Genomic DNA, 22,589 nt, shown 5'->3' with positions numbered 1-22,589 from the left:
TTTGAAACTCTGCTAAGATTTTGTAAAAATATGTTTTGATTTAATAAGCTATGGCCCTTGTGAACCCCATTTCATTTTAAAATGTTCAATAAATACGAAGACATGTTGAGATGAAGCCATATGACATTTTATTGAAGGATTGCACAACAAATGGAGAACAGAGTATTGGTTTACTAAGTTGCTTTCCTTGTGTCCTCAATATTTCATTGACACAAACAGACTTTTGTAAAGAAACAATTTTACAGGACTACATTTACAAAACACACTATATTATACATTAAAATGTGTTCAGTCATTTTTCTCTTACATTGTTATGTTATGTTTTGGCTAGTTGACGAAACTACCTTGCATGTTTCTTTATTTCCCCCAGGGGGGAAAATAAACTATAAAGACTGCATTCTTCAATTAATGTGCAAATTTGACATTTAGAAAATTGCTCATTCTTGTATAGGGAGCAGTGGTTGAAATATAAATATGCAGTTTAGCCTTAGGCTGAAGTTTCAAAGATAAAGTTTATTATTTTTATAACTGCATATTATTTTAATTTTGTTCTTGCTGTGAGGACTGCTAATAACAGTCTCTTCATTTTACAAATGCTCATCATGCATTTACACCATCAGGTGCTCCCTTTGGGGTAACAGCTGCATCAAACCAGATGTGCCTGTCTTAAGCATTTACTATCATTATTATTCCATGACATTGACTATGTATAAATAAGTTACATACAGAGGGGTGGTCTTCACATAACACAAGCCCATGGATATTCTGTTAACCAGATGAATAATAAGGAGTTTCACTATGATAGTTGTAATCGGGGCAAACTTTCTGCACAAGTTTATAATCTACACTGTAGAAAGCTATATATATGCATATAACCTTGAATGGTTTGGAACATAACCAGGAAACATGACTTTGGGTCTGCTCCTGATAGCATATCTTTGAAGGATCATAATTACATAGTGCGGTCTTCTTTGCTCTGTCTGTTTTCTCATACTCAATTCGACAGTTGAATGTTTTGGACTCCTTGGTCTCCATTGTTGACTGCTGGGAGAAGTCAAATTCCACGACCTTGGATGGTGGAACCAGGCTTACAGATACATTCCCAAGACCAGTTGAGTTGTGTCTAAAGTAAACACTGAAAGTCCCATTCCCATGGTCAACTATCTTCCCAGTAATGAGAAGATTCAATTTAACTGTTTTGATGTTGGAATGGAAGTCTCCCCACCCAAACATTTTCTTGAATTTTCCTGTTTTAACAATGGGTCTGCGTTTGGTCCGTGAGTGGGATTCCTGAATATCCGTTAGGTTGTTTAACCATGCCCATAAGTCATTTGAAGCTTTAATATGTGAAATATCAGTGATGTCCTGTTTCGGTTTGGGACTTTCCTTCACAAAGAGCCGCAATGGATTTACTCTCTGTGGATCAGCCAAATTATCAGCAAGTGTTTGTCCTGCTGCCTTGTTCCTTAATTCCAAAAGTTCCAAAGTTCTTCCCAAATGATTCTCACGAGAGCTGATCTACAGGTAAAAAAAACAAAGTGTTAATCAAGTCCACAAAAGCAAATGAGCTCTCCCAATAGTTTTTCTGTTTTAAACACTATGAATACTCGATGAAACAGACAGCCAGTAAATACTGTGGAAGCAATTGTGTGGATGATCTAAATTTAGCTAAGGTCTCCTACAAGTTAATGTGTATTGTTTTTAACAATTTGTCCTGTAAGGAGAAAATGAACTATTTAATTTTGTGAGAGAACTGGAAATTGATAACTCTCTATATTTCACTATGACAAAGTGATATTTTCAAAGCCCATGAAAGTATTAACATTTTTGATTGAAAATAATAATTTCAGTTAATGAACAATTATTCCTTAACAGGTAATGCATTCTGAAAGGCTAATAAATGTCTTTTTGTTTTAATTTTGATTCCATAAGTTCCTTACATCATTACTCTCACTATTACATTCTGCAGAAACAAATCATTAATATATACAGATGACACAATAATTCATGTTTCTTCTATAAACCGTTGCTTCATGAATGCAATGACCTCTGTTTATCATTGTATTTGGATGTATTTCCACAGACAATGATGCAAGTTTTACAGTTGATAATTAGGGTAGAGCCAAGTGAGTGTATGTGTGTATTGCATCACTCATGAATAAAACAAGCCAATGCACCATCCACATGGTGTTGCTAAGTTAAGTGCACTGTATTACAAAAACTGATAGTGGGAACAAATAAATTAACTGGTCCTGAAATACTTTACATTAGATTGAAATCCTATCATAACCATCAGGATTGTGCCCAGTATGTTCCACGTGTTTGTCTCTGCTGGAGCTTGTGGGGTCAATCCCAGAAATATTGGAATACTGGAATAAGGGATGAGGCAGCAGAACTGATACTTCATTGATAATTTGGCTGATCCACAGAGGACAAATCCATTGCAGTTTGTGAGGGAGATTCCCTAGCTCTAAGAGGACATCACTAATATTTAACTGGCAAAACCTCAGGTGATTTATGGGCATGGCCAAACAACCTAACAGACATTAAGATATGGACCAAATCAGCATACCCTTGGTATCTGTTTGCCAGAAAATCTGCTGCCTTCCTTCCCCTTAGAAGAGGGCTGCCCAAAACTCACTCCACTCCCACCTTTCAGATAAAAATATAACTTTTCTGCGGCCAAGATTGTTAGCTGAGTTTGAACATTACTGGTACATCCACATGTTATCATGCAAGTCCTTACACTCAAATCGACATCAGCTCAAGTTGGAGATGGTCAATAGTATCAAGTTCCTAGCAGTGATGATCACCAATCTGTCCTGGTTCACCCACATTGATGTGATAGTCAAGAAAGCGCAACAACACCTCTACTTCTTCAGGAACTAAGAAAATTTGGCATGTCTTTAAAGACTCTTACCAGTTTTTATAGATGCACCGTAGAAAGCATTTATCCAATGCAGCACAGTATGGCAACAGGACTGCAAGAAATTACATAAAGTTGAGAACACAGCCTAGTCCATTACACAAGCCAACCTTCCATCCATTGACTCCACCTACACTTCTCACTGCCTCTAAACGGCAGCCAACATCATCAAAGACACCTCCCATCCCAGTTATAATCTCTTCCAATCTTTTACATCAGGCAGAAGATACAAAAGCTTAAATGTACAGACAGACAGATTCTTTCCTGCTACTATTAGACTTCTGAATGAACCTTTCAAAGTTCAAATTTAATGTTGACCTCCCTCTTTGTGCACCTTCTCTGCAGTCATAACATTGTGTTCCTCGCTCTGTTCTATTACCCTAATGGACTTTGTATTGTATAATCTGTCTGTATTGCACGCAAAACAGAACTTTTTATTATACCTAGATACATGTGACAATAATAAATCAAAGCAAAAAATCCCATAAAAGACAAAGAGAACTTTCTAGAAATGGAGAAGATTAAGTGCAACCTTGCATCCACCATTTTCTGGAAGTACTTGCAATCTCCAGCTGTAGTTAGGGAAGGAGATGAGTAGAATCCATGCAGAATCTTGACCCTATGTCAATGTTACATCAAAGGATTACTAAGTTAAATTAGTATCTACAAACAGAAAGAAGTAAGGAAAGGGCCACACTATCAATGACATGTTTCTGATACTAGTAAATGTTTAATGATAAAATGTTGGAGAAAAGAGCATAGTAGGAGGGGGATTTATAAAACAAATGTCTAATACACAAACTGTAAGGCTAAGTTTTCAGTGTTCAGGAAAATAAAATAAGGCTGAATTTTACTCCCTGATGAGAGTCAAGGTGATGGTAGGGGAGGAAGAGTGAGGAGTTGATATGGTTCCTCAATGTTGCTCTGTCACTGGTGAGGTATCTCAGCAGCAGACAGGGTAAAACTGGCATATGTGTCAGCTACCTAATCCACAAAGGAGGACTGCTGATAATTTGCATGATTTAGGATTTTGTGATGGACCATTAAGTGGACCTGCTGGGATTTTGATAATGACAAGGTACACCACCAGGCCCCCCCCCACCCCCCCTTCCCTTCTTCCCCCACAACCGTTCGAAAACCCAATGCATAGTTACTCTGCTAGTTTGAGGTAGCTGGCAGCTTGAACAGCCACTGGAGTCAGATACTCAGATACTTCAAAATGGGCAATGCGCAGGAAATCAGTTCTGAAGAAGGGTCACTGGACCTGAAATATTAACTCTGATTTCTCTCCACAGGTGCTGCCAGATATGCTGAGATATTTGAGCCATTGCCATTCTTTGGCAGGAAATTTAGTTCCCTTTGACCCAATGATCCCTTTGGAGGGCTCTTCTCCTCTGACGCACAGAACCTGCCGTCTCTGAACACCAGTAACTTTTTATTTTAATTAGTTCACTTCTGTGATGCGGACATCACTGACAGAGCCATTTGTCTTTGTCCATGCCTAGTTAGCCTTTAGAAGGTGGTGGTGAGCTGCCTTCTTCAACCGGTGTAGTCTCTGTGCTGTGGGTAGACCCACAAAGCAGTTGGGAAGGGATTTCAAGTATTTTGACCCAGCAACACTGAAGGTATGGTGATATATTTCCAAGTCAGAATGGTGAGAGACATTATGGTAAACTTGCAGATGATAGTATTCCCAGGTCTGTGCTGCCGTTGTCCTTTTACATGGTTATGCACGTGGTTTGGAAGGTACTTGTGAAATTTCCAGCACACTGCTGCTACTGTGTGCCGTTATAAGGGATGATTGTGGATGCAATGTCAAGAGGACTGCTTTGTTCTGGATAATTTCAAGCTTCTTGAATGTTGTTGGAGCTGCACCCATCCAGTAAATGGAGAGTATTCATCACACTTCTGACTTATGTCTTGGCTAGATGATCGACACGCTTAGGATAATCAGGAGGTGAGGTACTCACTACAGTATTGCCATTCTATGACCTTCTCTTATAGCCACAGTGTAGTGATTCCTGTTCATTTTCTGGTGAGTAGCAACCCTCCTTGGCGAAGTCAATGTGGAAATGTTATTGAATTTCAAGAGAGAATGGTTAGACTCATTCTTGTTGGAGATGGTCATTACCTAACATGTAAGTTACTTTTCAATTTAACTTAACTTGTGATGGTTGAGACCATCTCTCTCTATTGCAGCGGCACCCACCTCTCTCAGTAGCACTGCTGGAGTATCAGGGGTCAGCATGCCATTCTTCATGGACAGAGGTCACAGCAGGGAGCCAGTTATGAAATTGTCTCCCAGAAAATTGTCAAGCTGATTTGTTCTCTCACAAGTATAGGCTCAGGGCCCCTATTTGATCCTGCCATCATGGTTTTGAGATTTGAGGGAAAATTCAACCTTTAGTTTCTGGGCTAAATACATTCTCTGGAATTAAGGAGGGAAACATATTTAATTTCTCTGGTCCCTCTTCTGTGTAAAGAACCTAAATTTGCAGTTCATACACAGGGATACATCATTAGATGATAGAAAAGGCAGTGGTATATGATAAATCCTATTTGAGGGAAGTGACAGTCTAGTGAGATTATTGCTGGACTGTTAATCCAAGTATTGCAGGGACCTGGTTTTAAATCCTGTCATGGCAGATGGTGGAATTTTAATTCAATAAAAATTTGGGATTAAGAGTCTAATGTTGACCATAAATCCATTGTCATTTACCCGGAAAACCCCATCTGATTCACTAATGTCCTTTGGGGAAGGATTCTGCTATCCTTACCTGGTCTGGTCTGTAGGTGATTCCAGACCCACAGCAATGTGATTGACTCTTAACTGCCCTCTGGGTATTTAGGGATGGGAAATAAATGCTGGTCTAGCCAGTGATGTCCTCATCCTATCAATGATTTAAAAAAATCAGAGAGAGTTTCAACTAGCTGACTGTTGCAAAGGTGACACAATGCTGCTGAATTGTGTTTACACAAGTTGATGAGCAAAACAAATGTAGTTTACAAAATACCATGCAAGGACTGCACAAAACACTATAGGACAAACAGGAAGACAGCTAACAATCCGCATACATGAACATCAACTAGCCACGAAACGACACGACCAGCTATCCCTAGTAGCCACACACTCAGACAACAAGCAACATGAATTCGAATGGGAAAACACTACTATCATAGGGCAAGCCAGACAGAGAACAGCCAGGGAATTCCTAGAGGCATGGCATTCATCCACAAACGGCACGGTGGCACAGTGGTTAGCACTGCTGCCTCACAGCGCCTGTAGACCCGGGTTCAATTCCCGACTCAGGCGACTGACTGTGTGGAGTTTGCACGTTCTCCCCGTGTCTGCGTGGGTTTCCTCCGGGTGCTCCGGTTTCCTCCCACAGTCCAAAGATGTGCGGGTCAGGTGAATTGGCCAAGCTAAATTGCCCGTAGTGTTAGGTAAGGGGTAAATGTAGGGGTATGGGTGGGTTGCGCTTCGGCGGGTCGGTGTGGACTTGTTGGGCCGAAGGGCCTGTTTCCACACTGTAAGTCTAATCTAAAAAAACTCCATCAACAAACACATCGACCTGGACCCAATATACCAACCACTACAGCGGACAGCTGAAACTGACACCCGGAAGCGGCAAGGACAGACCACTATAAATACCGGAAGAAACATCAAAGAAGCGCTTCGCAGGAGGCTCCAGAGCACTGATGATGTCTCCTAGCCAGGGGACGAAACGTTTGCAACAAAAACTTCCAGCTCAGCGAACAGAACCACAACAACAAGTTGATACAAAGCAAAAGCAATAAAAAGGAGAAAGTGAGGACTGTAGATGCTGGAGATCAGAGTCAAAACATGTGGTGCTAGGAAAACACAGCTGGTCAGGCAGCATCCGAGGGGCAGGAGAGTCAACATTGAGCATATGCTCGAAACTTTGACTCTCCTGCTCCTCAGATGCTGCCTGACCAGCTGTGCTTTTCCAAAAGCACTGAAAACCAGAACAAGCAAAATTTTCAATAAATTTCAGTGATCCAAGGTTCCTGCAGCAAAGACTCCATTTTTTCTCTTTGTACCTGGAAGAATAAATATACCCTCTTCAAGAAAAAGGTAAAACATAAAAAACATGATGTGCTTAAAAAGAAGCAGCAAAGATTAATGTCATCTAGTAAACATCACAGTATGTGGTATTGCAAGGGGCAATTCTCCCAGAATAGTCTGTGGCATATAGAAAAAGTCTGAGAAGCCATTAAGTATGGGAAACTGTTTTTATAAAATGTCAAGAGCAATCAGCAATATGTCTGGACCAGACTGAATATATTCAGTTGTATTGCAGCAGCATGCTGATAGTCCCTATTATAGACATTTTCAAAACTAAGTGGCAAAAAAAGCATATTTTCCTAGCTATGCTAGTTGAGTTGGAATGCAGCTCATGTTGACAGGATGAAAGTTTTTCTGTGCTGATTACAAGGGTTCTATGTGGATTGAATTCTAAAAAATGTCTCGTCAGTTTCTCGTAGGAATGAGCCTAAAGCACCAATGCACTCAGAATTTCCATCACCCGTCATCTCAGCTTGATTCAGTTGCTAGCACCTTCACCTCTGGGTCACCTCTGCATTCAACACCAGATCCATAGTTTGACCATATGGTCCAAGATGTCACTTATTGCATCTGCATTGCTGGAAGTATCGACTTTTAAAAGCAATGTTGAACTGAGGCTCCAGGTAGCTATAAAGTATCCCAAAGTACTATAACACCTAATAAATGTATGTAGTGCCTATTCCATTTCATTTATATCCTTCTTATAATGGGAGATTGAAAATTGCACATAAGGTTATTTAAAAGTTCAACGTTTCCTCCTTGCATGTGCAATTTCATGCCTCTAAGTACAAAACCAAAGATAACTTTTACATTTTTTACATTGCATCTTCTTGCACTGCCACCTTAGTGACCTGCGGATTTGCACATTGATAACCTTCCACTCTTCCATTCCATATTAAATTTCACCAGTTATAGTGTACTTATTTTCTCTCCTTTACCTCTAAAATTATGGTATATTTTTGCAAGCAGAACTATATGTGCCCATCCTGCTTCTCTTCTGTTCTCTCGAAATCCTCATTGCAGTCTACCACACCTCCCAATGTTGTGTTATTAGCAGCCTTTGATATCCTCCCTGGATTCCAAATGTCAGATCACTTCAGGATCAATACATTGAATCAGTACAGATGTTCTGAAACACCACTCATTGTTGTTTTTCATGTTGAAACTTGGCTTTACTGCAGCTATACCTTTCTGATCTCCAACCTCTTTGTACAATTAGAAATTTCTTTTGTCATTATTCTTGCTTTGGGCATTTGTGTGGTACTTTATCAAATGTGTTTATTTTTGAAAATCCATATAATCAATTCACAGTGAATTTTAACCCCCTGTTGTTTGTCAGCAAGACATTCTATAAAACTGGCTTAGAATGCCAGTTCTTTAGTATTCCATCTTGCCCATCTCTGATGTTTCAAAGTGAATTCTTTCATTGTATGTGGGTACTTCTGGCTGAGCTAGCATTCATTGCCCATCCTAAGTTGCCTTTGAGAAAGTGATAGTGACACAACCTCTTGAACCACTGCTGACCATACACTGTAGGCACATCTACATGCGATTAGAGAGGGAAGTGTGATTAACTCCTGTCATATAATCTGTTATAAACTGTGATGATTGCAATAAGGTAACTGTCAGACAATTTCCTGCTATTACCCTGCTTCTTTGTTTTCAAAGAAGAGAATGATACTTACCAGTTAGCCTTTCACCCGCTGAAAAATTTAGAAATGGTTGTTGGAACATCCATTGTTCAGTAATCTTTGCATTATCTGGAAGGCTGCATCAGGAGTGAGACACAACCAAGTGAATATATAGTTCGGGGACTTTGGGGGAGTGTGGGTAATTCAGTGCAGAAGGGAAGAGATAAGATTTTTTTAACAGAATAAACTGAAGCCCAGGATCAGGGGCCCAGCACAAAATCAACAGCAGTATCAAAGGCAAACCAGTGTTTGCGTAAGTTTATTGGTGGGTAATAGCTGCTAATTTAACTATCTATTACAGATTACTTTCAGAAATAAAATCTCAAATTTCTGGAAAAACACTGCAGGACAGGTACTTAAATATGCACCCTATCTGAACCAAGGTAAATAAGCTTGAGGCACAGTTTGAAATTTACAGGTGGATAAGACAGAGATGTAGCTTCAATGGGATCAGGGTTGGGAATTAAATATATAAGGATCCTAGCGAAAGGACGGGGGTGTTGCTTATAGTAAGAAATAAAATTAAATCAATAGCAAGAAGCGATAGTGAGTTGGAAGACATTGAATCTATGTGGGTTGAGGAACTGCAAAGGGGAAAGAAGGCCCCCAATGGGAGATTTATATAGGCCTCTTAGCAGTAGTCAGGATGTGAGGAAGAAAACAAATCAGGAGATAGAAAAGACACGTAAGAAAGACCACTTCAATATGCAGGTATATTAGCAGTGGATCCCAAGAGAAGGAACTCATGCAATGTTTATGAATGTATTTTTGGAGCAGAGCCCACCAGCGAACAGGCAATCTTGATTTGGTGATGTGTAATGAGGCAGAATTGATCAGGTAGTTTAATGTGAAGGGGGGCAGTGGCCACAGTATGATAGAATTCACCCTGCTGTTTGAGAGGGAGAAGATTGAATCGGATATAATGGTATTACAATTGAGAAAAGGTAACCATAGAGATATGAGGGAGGAGGTAACCAGAGTTGATTGGAAGGGCAGCCTAGCAGGGAAGATGATGGAGCAGCAATGGCAAGAGGTTCTGGGTAACCTTAGGAGGCACAACCAAAATTTATCTCAAGGAAGAGGAAACATACTAAGGGGAGGACAAGACAACCGTGACTGACAAGAAAAGTCAAGAATAGCATAAAAGCTAAAGCAAAAGCATGTTATATGGTGAAGATCAGTGGGAAGACTTTAAAACCAGCAGAAGACAACTAAAAAAAATGGAGAAGACAAAAAAAAATGAGCGAGTGGCATAACAGCAGGCTGCACAAGCTTTCTTTTAGATCTATAAAAGAGAGAGGTAAGAATAGACACTGGATCATGAGAAAATGGGGCTGGAAATGTAAAAGTGGGGAACAAAGAAATGCAAAGGAACTGAATAGGTACTTTGCATCAATATGTACAATGCTTACATTGTACACCAGACACCACCAGCATACCAGAACTTCAAGATAGTCCAGAGGCAGAGGCGAGTGTAGAGGAGAAGAAGAAAGTGATGGGGAAGCTGAAAGGTCTGAAGGTGGATAAATCACCAGGATCAGATGGACTACATCTCAGAGTTCTGAAGGAGATAGCTGATGAAGTTATAAGATACTGGAGGTGATCTTTCAGGAATCACTGGAGTTAGGGACTAGAAAATTGTTAATGTAGCATCCCTGGTTAAGAAGGGAGTATGTTGAATGCCTTCCCTCCTTCCTCCATGTGCAGGGGGTGGAGGTAGTGCCGGTGCTGTTCTCAATGAGGTAGCTGACATTCACCACTTTACTGACCAACTGGTTCAGTCAGATGTTGTTCTTCTCCAGCTCACAGTTGGAGGCTAAGATGATTTTCTTCAGGTTGGCCAGTAGGCATCTTTCTTCTCTGCAGCCTCAGGAAGACGAGGCATTAGGCCCTCTGCTCCGATGAAGTCATTCTCAGCCATCAGACAAAACCCAATGAGTTAACAGCTATGACATTGAACAGTGAATGTGCAGTAGGAAGTAACTCCTGCTCCAACTCGGGAGGAGTTAGACATGTAAACATTCTTAGACAGAGCCACTTTCATAGCCATTGGTAATGCAATAGTTGTCTTTCTCTGTGGTAGCAGTCAGGACGGGCTTTTGTCAGAATTGCTTTAGTGAGGCAGGGAGATCTGACATACTGCTCTTCACTGCCGTTCAGATTGATTGATTTATTGCTGTCACATGTACTGACATACAGTGAACTGTGTTGTTTCCATGTTAAAGACAGATCATACCATACAAAGTCCATCAGGGTAGCAGAACAGACATTGTAGAATTGCTCCCTGAATGCTTGAGAGAATTCGACTTTCCTCTCCTGGCACACTTCTTCCAGCAACTTATCCTGCTCTGTGTCACCTCTGTTCATTCTCCCTGTTGTTTTATAAAAACAGAAACTTAGCAGCTTTGGCAGTATCTGTGGAGAGATAAACAGAGTTAATGTTTTGAGTTTCCTCTGACTCTTCTTGGGAACACAGTTCTTTAGCTCTCAGTTCCTCTTTCAGACTTGAACTGTTAACTCAATTTTTCTCTCCATAGGTGCTGCCAGAGCATTCAGTTTTGATAGCATCCTCAGTATTTTGTTTTAATTCCTGCCGTACTGTATGCAAAGACTACACGCTTGTTTGGGAGCAAGACGTTTGTGCTGAGCACTTGAGTTCATGATAAAGTTCTTTAGCTTGTGCTGTGACAATCCCTGTAGATTTCAGCAACTTTAAACAGCAGAAGCCATCAACCAATTCTCCAATTGCTGCCAGCACTAATAGAAATCAATCAGCAACTGACTAGAAAGTTGTTAATGGTTCCTTTGCATACGAGTCAAGGAATGTGTGTTCTTTGCTACTGATGAATTTATGTTCAGATCCAGAAGTTTAAGAGTTGATGTTAGCTGGAGGACTGAGTTCTAAACTATTCATGCTGGCACTTAATCAGGGTTATTTGCTGGTTGATGTATTGAATTGCTCCAATCAGGGAGTCCTGGCTGACATATAAAAAGGGGAGTGTCAGAGATGCTGACTCTCTGATAGCTGACTCTCAAGAGGCAGTACTAGAGTCAAGGACGGGTCATGTACAAAGGTTCAGATACTTTCGTCTGTGGAGTTATTTCAGAAATAAGCTCAAGGGGCTGAATGGCCTACTCCGGTTCCTATGTCAACGTGAGGGGGGTTTCAGCTTCAAGGGGTAGGTGTCATGGGGAGGAAGGTTGGGGAGCAAAAGCAGGGTGAGTCTTTCAGAGGGTCGCTTCCTTCCCAATTTTGGATCCCGCAATCAGGCAGTGAGTGCTTGTAAACAGAGGACTCAGCTGGGAGCCTACAAGCAAATGTGCCAGGGTTTATTTACTTTGCTTCTCACATCACAAGTTTTTTATTTAGTTCACTCATGAGATGTAGCACTGGCTGGACCAACAATCTTTGCCCATCCCTGAACTGACCCATGATTTGAGTGGCTTGCTAGAGTTATTCCAGAAGGCAATTAAATGTTCATTGCTGTGAGGCTGGAATAATACATAGGCCAGCAGTTTCCTGTCCTAATGGACCCCGATGAACCAGATGGGTTTTCACAATAATTGATCATGGTTACCATTAGGCCAGCTTTTAATTCCAGTTTCAATTCAAATTCCACCATCTGCCCCATAGGCATGAGCCTAGGTTGCTGGATTTCTCGTCCTTTTGAAATTGCCACTATTCCATTGCCTCCCTTCTGTCATTGGGGTTAATACCATTACTGGTGGGATGAGGTCCTTACGTATGTATTAATACACTTAAGTACTACAATTATTGGTGGGGTAGGAAGTCAATAAACTTAATCAAGGATCCCACTCCCATAAGCTGATTAAAAACTGATTGTTTAACTGTACCCTTAACTTTGTTTTATGATACAATCAAATTACCATTTATTTATTGAAACCAAGTTTTGAGATACATATTTGTAGCAGGAATCCAGTTTTCTCCAAAATTCCATATATGCATTTATTATTTCAAATGCTGGATGAATTAGGCCATCAGTTATACAATTTTAACTGGATTTACAGACTTCAACATGCTCATGCATCCACCAGTATACAGTAAGGAAGTCAATTCCTGCAAGTAAATGATTTGGATCTGAACATGGGAGGTATAGTAAGTTTGCAGATGACACCAAAATTGGAGGTGTAGTGGACAGCGAAGAAGGTTACTTCATAGTACAATGGTAATCAAATGGGCCAATGGGCCAATGAGTGGAAGATGGAGTTCAGTTTAGATAAATGCAAGATGTTGCATTTTGAAAAGGCAAATCAGAGCAGGACTTATACACTTCATGGTAAGGTCCTGGGGAGTGTTGCTGAACAAAGAGACCTTGGAGTGCAGGTTTATAGTTCCTTGATAATAGAGTCGCAGGTAGATAGGGTAGTAAAGAAGACATTTGCCTTTGTTGGTCAGTGCATTGAGTATAGGAGTTGGGAGGTCATGTTGCGGTTGTACAGGACATTGATTAGGCCATGATTGGGATACTGTGTTCAATTTCTGGTGTCCCTCCAATAGGAAGGATGTTGTGAAACTTGAAAGCGTTCATAAAAGATTTACAAGTATGTTGCCAGAGTTGGAGGGTTTGAACTACAGGAGAGTCTGAATAGACAGGGGGCTACTTTCCCTGCAGTGTAGGAGGCTGAGGGGTGACCTTATAGAGGTTAATAAAATCATGAGAGGCATGGATAGGGTAAATAGACAAGATTGCTTCCTCGGTGTGGAGGAGTCCAAAATTGGAGGGCATAGGTTTAAGGTGAGAGGGAAAAGATTTAAAAGGAACCTAAGGAGCAACTTTTTCATACAGAGGGTGGCGCATGTATGGAATGAGCTGCCAGAGGAAGTGGTAGAGGCTAATACAATTAAAATATTTAAAAGGCATCTGGATAGGTATATGAATAGGAAGGGCTTGGAGGGACACAGGTCAAATGCTGGCAAATGGGACTAGATTTATTTAGGTTATCTGGTTGACATGAACAAGTTGATCCAAAAGGTCTGTTTCATGCCAAATACCTCTATGGCTCTAAGTAACTGCTCAATTTCGCAAGTTGCAACAGCCTGTGAGATGCTGTGGCAACTTTAATTACATCTAGATAGAAGAGCCATGTTCTATCACTGAGATTTATTTGGATGAACGTCCTTTGAACAGAAAAGCTAAATCAAAGTGTAATTGGCTATTTCATTCCCAGATTTCATTCTGCATTTACACTGCGGAATAAACTAATCCCCAAATTCTATTATACCATTAGCTATGAAATCAGTCAAGGTGATTGTGTGGCAAACTAAAATCATTTGCATTTCTGAGATTCTAGTGGTACATTGAGGCATACTAATAAGTAGACATAGAGGGAGATTCACCCTGTAGGGCATGATACTTAGAATCATAGAGTCACAGAGATGTATAGCATGGAAACAGGCTCTTCGGTCCAACTCATCCATGCCAACCAGATATCCTAACCTAATCTACTCCCATTTGCCAGCACTTGGCCCATATCCCTCTAAACTCTTCCTATTCATATACCCATCCAGATGCCTCTTAAATGTTGCAATTGTACCAGCATCTCCCACCTCCTCTGGCAGCTCATTCTGTACACACACTACTATCTGCGTGAAAAAGTTGCACCTTAGGTCCCTTTTATATTTTTCTCCTGTTACCCTAAACCTATGCCCTCTAGTTCTAGACTCACCCATCCAAGGGAAATTACTTTGTCTATTTATCCTATCCATGATTTCATAAACCTCTATAAGGTCACCCCTCAGCCTCCAACGCTCCAGGGAAAACAGCCCCAGTCTGTTCAGCCCCTCCCTATAGCTCAAATCCTCCAACCCTGGCGACATCCTTGTACATCTCTTCTGAATCCTTTCAAGTTTCACAACATCCTTCCAATATGAAGGGGACTAGAATTGCATGCAATATTCCAGTCGTGGCCTAACCAATGTCCTGTACAGCTGCAACATGACCTCCCAACTCCTGTACTCAATACTTGACCAATAAAGGAAAGCATACCAAATGCCTTCTTAACTATCCTATTTACGTGTAACTCTACTTTCAAGGAGCTATGAACCTGCACTCCAAGGTCTCTTTGTTCAGCAAGACTCCTTCTGACCTTACCACGAAGTGTATAATCTGGCTCGGATTTGATTTTACAAAATGCAGCACCTCACATTAATCTAAATTGAACTCTACCTACCACTCCTCAGCCCATTGGTCCCTATGACGAAGATCCCTTTGTACTGTGAAGTAACATTCTTCGCTGTCCACTGCACCTCCAATTTTGGTGTCACCTGCAAACTTACTAACTATATCTCTTATGCTCACATCCAAATCATTTATAAATGATGAAAAGTAGTGGATCCAGCACCGATACTTGTGGAACAACACTAGTCACAGGCCTCCAGCCTGAAAAGCAACCTTCCTCCTCCACCCTCTTCTTCAATCGTCGAGCCAGTTCTGTATCCAAGTGGCTAGTTCTCCCTATATTGTCAGGTATGGACAGGAGTCACCGAAAGAATCATTACAAGAGTATAAAAGCAGTCGGAGTATACTTTCAAGAGAAATCAGGAGGGCAAAAAGGGGACATGAGGTAGCTTTGGCAAATAGGGTTAAGAAGAATCCAAAGGGTTTTTTTTAATATATTAAGGACAAAAGGCTAAGTAGGGAGAGAATAGGGCCCCTCAAAGATCAGCGAGTCAGCCGATGTGTGGAGCCACAGGTGTTGGGGGAGATACTAAATGAGTATTTTGCTCTGTGTTTACTTGGAGAAGGACATAGAAGATATAGAAATTGTGGAAACAGATGGTGACATTTTGAAACTGACTGAATTTTTCTCCACACTTGTTGTTGTGTACCACTAATAAATATTTGTATTTGCACTAATTAGCTCCTTTTTATGAGGCAATCAGAACAATCAGTAAGTATAACCAGTTTAAAGCAACCATAAAATTGAGTTTTTGTGACAAGTTTTGCCAGGCAAGGAGGCATTTCATTGCCTGGTGTGAGAACGTGAAATGTATAGGTTGCCAGCTAGAGACAGCACCACAAAATGCAGCTAAAATCAATCATGACCGAGCTGTCTGCATTAGAATTTTCATTATGAACTTCTGCAACTATTGGTTACACAACTACTAACCAGCATTTTAAATATTTTCTAATCCACCCATTCCAAGACTTTATTATAGACCTCTGGAGCAGGTTAGACTTGAACGTGGGTCATCCTGGCTCAAAGTTAGGGTTAATTGCCAGTGTGCCACCATAACCAACATGCTAAATGGAATTACCAACACTCCTGAATTGCCCTGACATTTTTAGAAATTGAAGACTGAGTTCTTGGATGCTACTGAAAGCAAAAGGCCAGATGAACATCACAGATGCATTTAACAATGTGTATGTAAATATCTGTACTCTTTGAACATTTATTTATTATAAAAGTTTAGGATAAGAAAATGCTTTTGGATTGGATCATTCAATTGGCCAATATCATCTGATGTAGTTCAAAGCCCAAACCTCATGTATTATGCCCAAGAAGAGGTTGGCAGCTCTGTGTCTATCCTAAGCATTTGAGATGAGTTTACAGCGAGTTCACTTCCTTGCGGCTAAGCATTTGGTCGCTGATTGACAAGAAACACTAAGGGTGATGGGGGTAAAACATTCTAAGGTCACTTCTCCTTGGATCTCAACTCAAATTGATCTACAGAGTTTTATTCCCAACTTTGGACATGTTCTGCGAGATATCATTACATGATTCCTGACTTTCAATGACCCTCCTTCCAGAGTCCTGCATTTGGTCATTTAACATATCAAGCATCATGGAGCCGCACTATCCCATGGATTTTCAATGTGTTCTGCTTTTGGCTTTTGAACATCTGGTCACCCTAATAAAGGACATGTACTATAAACCGACTAACTCCCACAGCTACCTAGACTACACCTCCTCCCACCCTGCCCCCTGTAAAAACGCCATCCCATATTCCCAATTCCTTCGTCTCCGCCGCATCTGCTCCCAGGAGGACCAGTTCCAATACCATACAGCCCAGATAGCCTCCTTCTTCAAGGACCGCAGATTCCCCCCAGGCGTGATCGACGATGCCCTCCACCGCATCTCCTCCACTTCCCGCTCCTCCGCCCTCGAGCCCCGCCCTCCAACTGCCACCAGGACAGAACCCCACTGGTTCTCACCTATCACCCCACCAACCTCCATATACAGCGTATCATCCACCATCATTTCTGCCACCACCAGGGATATATTTCCCTCCCCTCCCCTATCAGCATTCCGAAAAGACCATTCCCTCCGTGACTCCCTTGTCAGGTCCACACCCCCCACCAACCCAACCTCCACTCCCGGCACCTTACCCTGCAACCGCAAGAAATGCAAAACTTGCACCCACACCTCCTCCCTTACTTCTCTCCAAGGCCCCAAGGGATCCTTCCATTTCCGCCACAAATTCATCTGCACCTCCACACACATCATCTATTACATCCGCTGCACCCGATGTGGCCACCTTTGTATTGGGGAGACAGGCCGCCTACTTGCAGAACGTTTCAGAGAACACCTCTGGGACACCTGGACCAACCAACCCAACCACCCCGTGGTTCAACACTTTAACTCTCCCTCCCACTCCACCAAGGACATGCAGGTCCTTGGACTCCTCCATCGCCAGACCATAACAACACGACGGTTGGAGGAAGAGCGCCTCATCTTCGCCTGGGAACCCTCCAACCACAAGGGATGAACTCAGATTTCTCCAGTTTCCTCATTTCCCCTCCCCCCACCTTGTCTCAGTCAAATCCCTTGAAATCAGCACTGCCTTCCTAACCTGCAATCTTCTTCTTGACCTCTCCGCTCCCACCCCACTCCGGCCTATCACCCTCACCTTGACCTCCTTCCACCTATCACATCTCCATCGCCCCTCCCCCAAGTCCCTCCTTCCTACCTTTTATCTTAGCCTGATGGACACACTTTCCTCATTCCTGAAGAAGGGCTTATGCCCAAAACGTCGAATTTCCTGTTCCTTGGATGCTGCCTGACCTGCTGCGCTTTTCCAGCTACATTTTCAACCCGAATAAAGTAAGCAGACTTGTTATTCCTTTCAAGATAATGACAGCAGTCCACAATATATGGAATACTGCAAATCTTTGACCTGCACTTGTCAATTGATCACAATGTACGAGCATAAAGGAATAAAAAGTTGCAAGCTGCTCGACCACCTCATTCGAACACGGGAACATTGAAATTGGAATATGCCATTTAACCTCTGATTAATTTCTTAATCTTCGCTTCTTTAAACCAAGAACTTAATAATCCTATATATTCAGGAATGATTGGATACAGACAAAAGGACAGCATTTTTAATCAAGGAACCGATTGTATTGATGAAAGGGAATGATGCATTTCAGGGCTCAAAGATTGCGATAGCAACATTTTGAAGTAAAAAGCTTGTGAGGAGTTCCTGAAAAGTGTAGAAAGGAATTATATTTAGAGGGTAGGATGGTAGTTGAGGCAGGGTTGGAAAAATTAGGCACAATAACAATGTTGCCACCTGTGCCTTCACCCATTCCTGCTGTAATTTTACCAGCAGCTGTGGAGGAGTTGGGTGCCCCTTTGTCCAAAGGCCAATTGTGACCAATCCTTAAGTGGTCAATTAATGGCTATTTAAGGGCTTTGAACTATTGGTAATAGATTTTACTAGACAAGGGAGGTCTGATGTCCAGCCTGATAGGGAAACCTGTCAACCACTGACTGTTCAAGGCTGGGCAGGTGCCTCCTTTATTGAGTCTGTTGTGCCCTTCAGAGCCTACGCTCGTCAAGTTAATTTCCCTCTCCTAAGATTCCCCTTCAAACTTGGACTTGATAATTTCAACCCTCCACCCTTCTCTCTGGTGCTTCCCACCTGGCTCCAGCAATCCCATGGCTACTGGATGTAGATTTGCTCACTGAGCAGGAAGGCTCATTTTCAGATGTTTTGTCACCATACTAGGAGACATCTTCACTGAGCCTCCGGGCGAAGCACTGCTGATGACTCCTGCTTTCTATTTCTCTGTTTGGGTTTCTTTGGATTGATTATGTCACTTTATGTTATGATGTCACTTCCCGTGGTGATATCATTTCCTATAGTGATGTAATTTTGTGTTCTTTTTCTCATGGGGTGGTAAACAGGGTCGAAGTCAATGTGTTTGTTGATAGTGTTCTAGTTAGAATGTCATGCTTTTAGGAATTCTTGTGCATGTCTCTGTTTGGCTTGTCCTAGGATGGATGTGTTATCCCAGTTGAAGTGGTGTCCTTCCTTATCTGTATGTAAGGATACTAGGGAGAGAGGGGCATGTCATTTTGTGGTGGCTAGTTCATTTATCCTGGTGGCTAGTTTTCTGCCTGTTTGTCCGCCCTAGTGTTTGTTACAATTCTTACATGGTATTTTGTAAATGACATTAGTTTTGCTTATTGTCTGTATAGGGTCTTTCAAGTTCATTAGCTGCTGTATTAGTGTGTTGGTGGGTTTGTGGGCTACCATGATGCCAAGGAGTCTGAGTAATCTGGCAGTCATTTTCGAGATGTCTTTGATATGTGGGAGAGAACCTCAACTTGAGATACAATCTTCTCAAAACTTGCTAACCCCACATCTACCTTTAAATCTGACTCTTATTACTACATGACCCCTTCTGCTTGAATTCAAAATATTGATGCAAAGAGTGCCACTGGGATAATAGAATGCTGGCCATTTGATTCATTGGTAATTCTCACTGGTGGAGAGTGGACCTCTATTATGATGGAGTTGGAAGACTCAAGCTAAAACAGGCCTGATTAAAATTAATTGGCTGCAGGGCAAGCCAGCACAACGTGGGCCAACTCAACCCTGACTTTTATACTGAAAGAAGGGTCTCCTTCCTACTCGAAATTCAATCCACTGCATAAGTAACCAACCCATCTAGGAAAGAAGCAGTGCTGGTTCTCATTCTGGTGAATGTAATGGAGCACGTTTCAGTGGGAGAATATTGGGGGCGCACGAATGACATCACCATCAAATTTAGAAAGTTTATGGACAAGATGTAAATACTTAATTGGAGGTGGATATCCCCCAGGTGCAGGTTCCAGCTCATGGCTTGGACCCAGCTGAATCTCATGGCTGCAAACTTGCTCCTTCCATGTTTGCTTCGATATTGCCGACTTGCATGCTCATAGGATTTATGCCATGTCTTGTTTACCAAGCTATCCCTGTTAGAGCACCTGCTGCCTGTTCCAGAGGCAAAGGCTATCAGTAATATTGTATTGGCATACTCTTTCATGTAGATACATGGACAGGCTGCTTATCATTAGGGATCTGTCCAGTGGGGACAAAGGTGGTCATCTTTCTTAATGACACACCCAAATATCAACCTAACTCCTAAAGCATGTGCCAGTTCCCAGCACAACAAACACAACTCTCATTTATTCGACCAAATGACCATATCAGAAACCGGGTAGAGTCTGGTTCTCAGTTCAGTCGAGGTGGAGGGAGGAGGTGCTGTCTGCCAAGGCACCTGGTACCATCAGTCATCTGCTTGGGATACTCACAGCCAAGAGTTCAACTACAGTTAGGGTAATGAGCAGCAGTCAGTTCTGTATGATCACCATCGATAATGAGGGGAATTGTGTATTGCCCATCTGGGACATGCAAACACAATAGTCAAGACTGGTCAATCATCTCGATGGGCTGCTCATCGAAGTGGATTAGAGATCTGGGCTGATACAGTCCTGGGGGCCCATCTATTTTTTATTAAAGTGAATGGAAGTTGGAGGGTGGAGTAGTTTGTAGGGGCAGTTGTGGATCACTGCCAGTGAGATGTGACATCAATGCATCAAATGGTATTCAGGGAAAAGAAGAGGTGGGAGCAAGAACAGTGACATGGGCATTCTCAAGATGAGTGGAGAGTAGGTGGAAGAGCTTCAGAGAGCATGGTAATGATTCTCACTGTGATTTCCACATAAGAAGCATAAAGGAGCAACAGGACCATCTGTGAGATGTAATGTAGGGGCTCAAAAGGCAGGGAAATGTATTGGAGGGGAAGTTCAATATATTGTGTTTCCAGATTGGAGGATGGTAAAAATGGGCTGTCATGGTACTGGATGATGAAAGGGGATCTGAGAGGGTATCTGGCAATCAGGTGGAGCCCAGTGTTGAAATTATTGATCATGGGTTCTGTTCCCTGACATTTCCTTTTTCATATAATGGCCACTTAACCACAACAGTAAATTCACCAAGTTTCTGTACATACTGAGGCTGACACTGAAAGAATGAAGGAGGCATAACTGTCATTATTGGGGTGCTGCACGTATTACTCTCTGGAGAAGTTGCAGTCCCTGTCTGCAGAGTACGTCATCATCGACTCTTCTGAGGCCTAACAAGCTCTTTACTACCTAATCCAGCAAGAGTGTTACGCCCAGAGGCACTCTGGGTACTTTGGTACCCTTTCTAAGAAGGCAAAGATGGATGCAGGAGGAGCAGGGCTGACAGTAAGCCCAAGAGCAACAGTGGGCTGCCCTGGGGGATGAGATGCACACAGCTCAAGGAGAGGTCACAATTGCACAACCCTTCAGGATGCATGGGCTGTGCAGGAAGCCCAGAGATTTTCATCTATGACTTCATTTCCTGGGAATGATCAAGGAACAGAGGCAACACAGGATTCATGTATCCTGTGGCACCATCATGGATCGATACTAAATGCTGGAGCAGGACCTAAGGGCTGACAGATGAGAGACCATCCTCTCTTGGAGGCTCTCAAGGTGAAGGGCACTTTGAGCTTCCACGTGAATTCAAGGGAGTGATAGGTAACCTGTCTGACTCAGTTAGGCCCTCACAAATACATCAGAGCAGAGACTGCTGCTGTCTGTGCAAGATTAGACCTGTTCAATTCATTTGCCTATGACAAGATCCGTACTGTAGCCTGGGTAGGAGAATTCAGAAACAAAGCTGGGTTTTTCAGGTGCAGGCTATTATTGACTGCACACACATGGCACTGAGAGGGCTATATAAAATAATTCAGAATTCATCAACAGGAATGGGTTCTGTTTTTGAGTCTATATCACCTCCTGGAAATGTGCCCACTACCCTGGCCATGCCATGACTCCTATTTCCTGGAGCGCTTACGTGTACCTACCTGTTCAAGGTGCCTTACAAGGCTGCTACCTGCTTCGCAAGGGCATCGTACTGTGACCATGGCTCATGACAGCATTTTGCAATCTCCTGACTGATGCAGAGTGCAGATACAGTGTTTAAAATGCTGTTCACGCTTTAATAAGGCCATGGAGCAGATGATAGGGCTGCTGAAGGACAGCTGCTCTGCTTGAACTGATTTGTGGGGACCCACCAGTATAGTCTGGATGGAGTGCGCTCCATCATCCTAGAGTGCCAAGCTTTGCACAGTTACAGAACCATAGAGCCAAACAGACAGAAACAGACTCTTCAGTTCAACTCATCCATGCTGACTAGGTTTCCAAAACTAAACTAGTCCTATTTGCCTGCATTTGGCCCATATTCCTCTAAATCTTTCCCATTCATGTATCTGTCCAAATGTCTTTGAAATATTGTAACTGTACCTGCATCTATCATTTCCGCTTACCATTCGTTCCATATACAAACCACCCTCTGTGTATAAAATCTTTCTCCTCTCCCCATAAACTTACACCTTCTAGTTTTGAACTCCACTACCCAAGAGAAAATACCTTTGTTATTCAGCTTATCTATGCCCCTCATGATTTTATAAATCCCTTTGAGATAACTCCTCAGCCTCTTACATTCCAGGGGGAAAAAAAAATCACAGCCTATCCAGCCTCCGTTCATAATTCAAACCGTCCAGTCCCAGCAAAATCCTTGCAAATCCTTTCTGCACACTTTCCAATTTAATAATATCCG

General features: G+C 42.1%; 1 protein-coding gene across 1 annotated transcript; it reads right to left on the bottom strand.

Moving 5' to 3' along the window:
- Positions 1 to 768: 768 nt before the first annotated feature.
- LOC132817332 (neurexophilin-2-like) lies at positions 769 to 21,894 on the bottom strand. Its single transcript, XM_060827741.1, has 2 exons — positions 21,835 to 21,894; positions 769 to 1,518 (listed from the first exon to the last, which is right to left on the bottom strand). Exons 1-2 carry the CDS (start codon positions 21,892 to 21,894, stop codon positions 769 to 771), a joined length of 810 nt encoding a protein of 269 aa, XP_060683724.1.
- Between the last annotated feature and the right edge of the window lie 695 nt (positions 21,895 to 22,589).

The sequence above is a fragment of the Hemiscyllium ocellatum genome, chromosome 7 (assembly GCF_020745735.1).
Source record: "Hemiscyllium ocellatum isolate sHemOce1 chromosome 7, sHemOce1.pat.X.cur, whole genome shotgun sequence".
Classification (NCBI taxonomy): domain Eukaryota; kingdom Metazoa; phylum Chordata; class Chondrichthyes; order Orectolobiformes; family Hemiscylliidae; genus Hemiscyllium; species Hemiscyllium ocellatum.
Note: the sequence above shows the minus strand (reverse complement) of the source record. Positions and strands in the feature narration are given on the sequence as shown.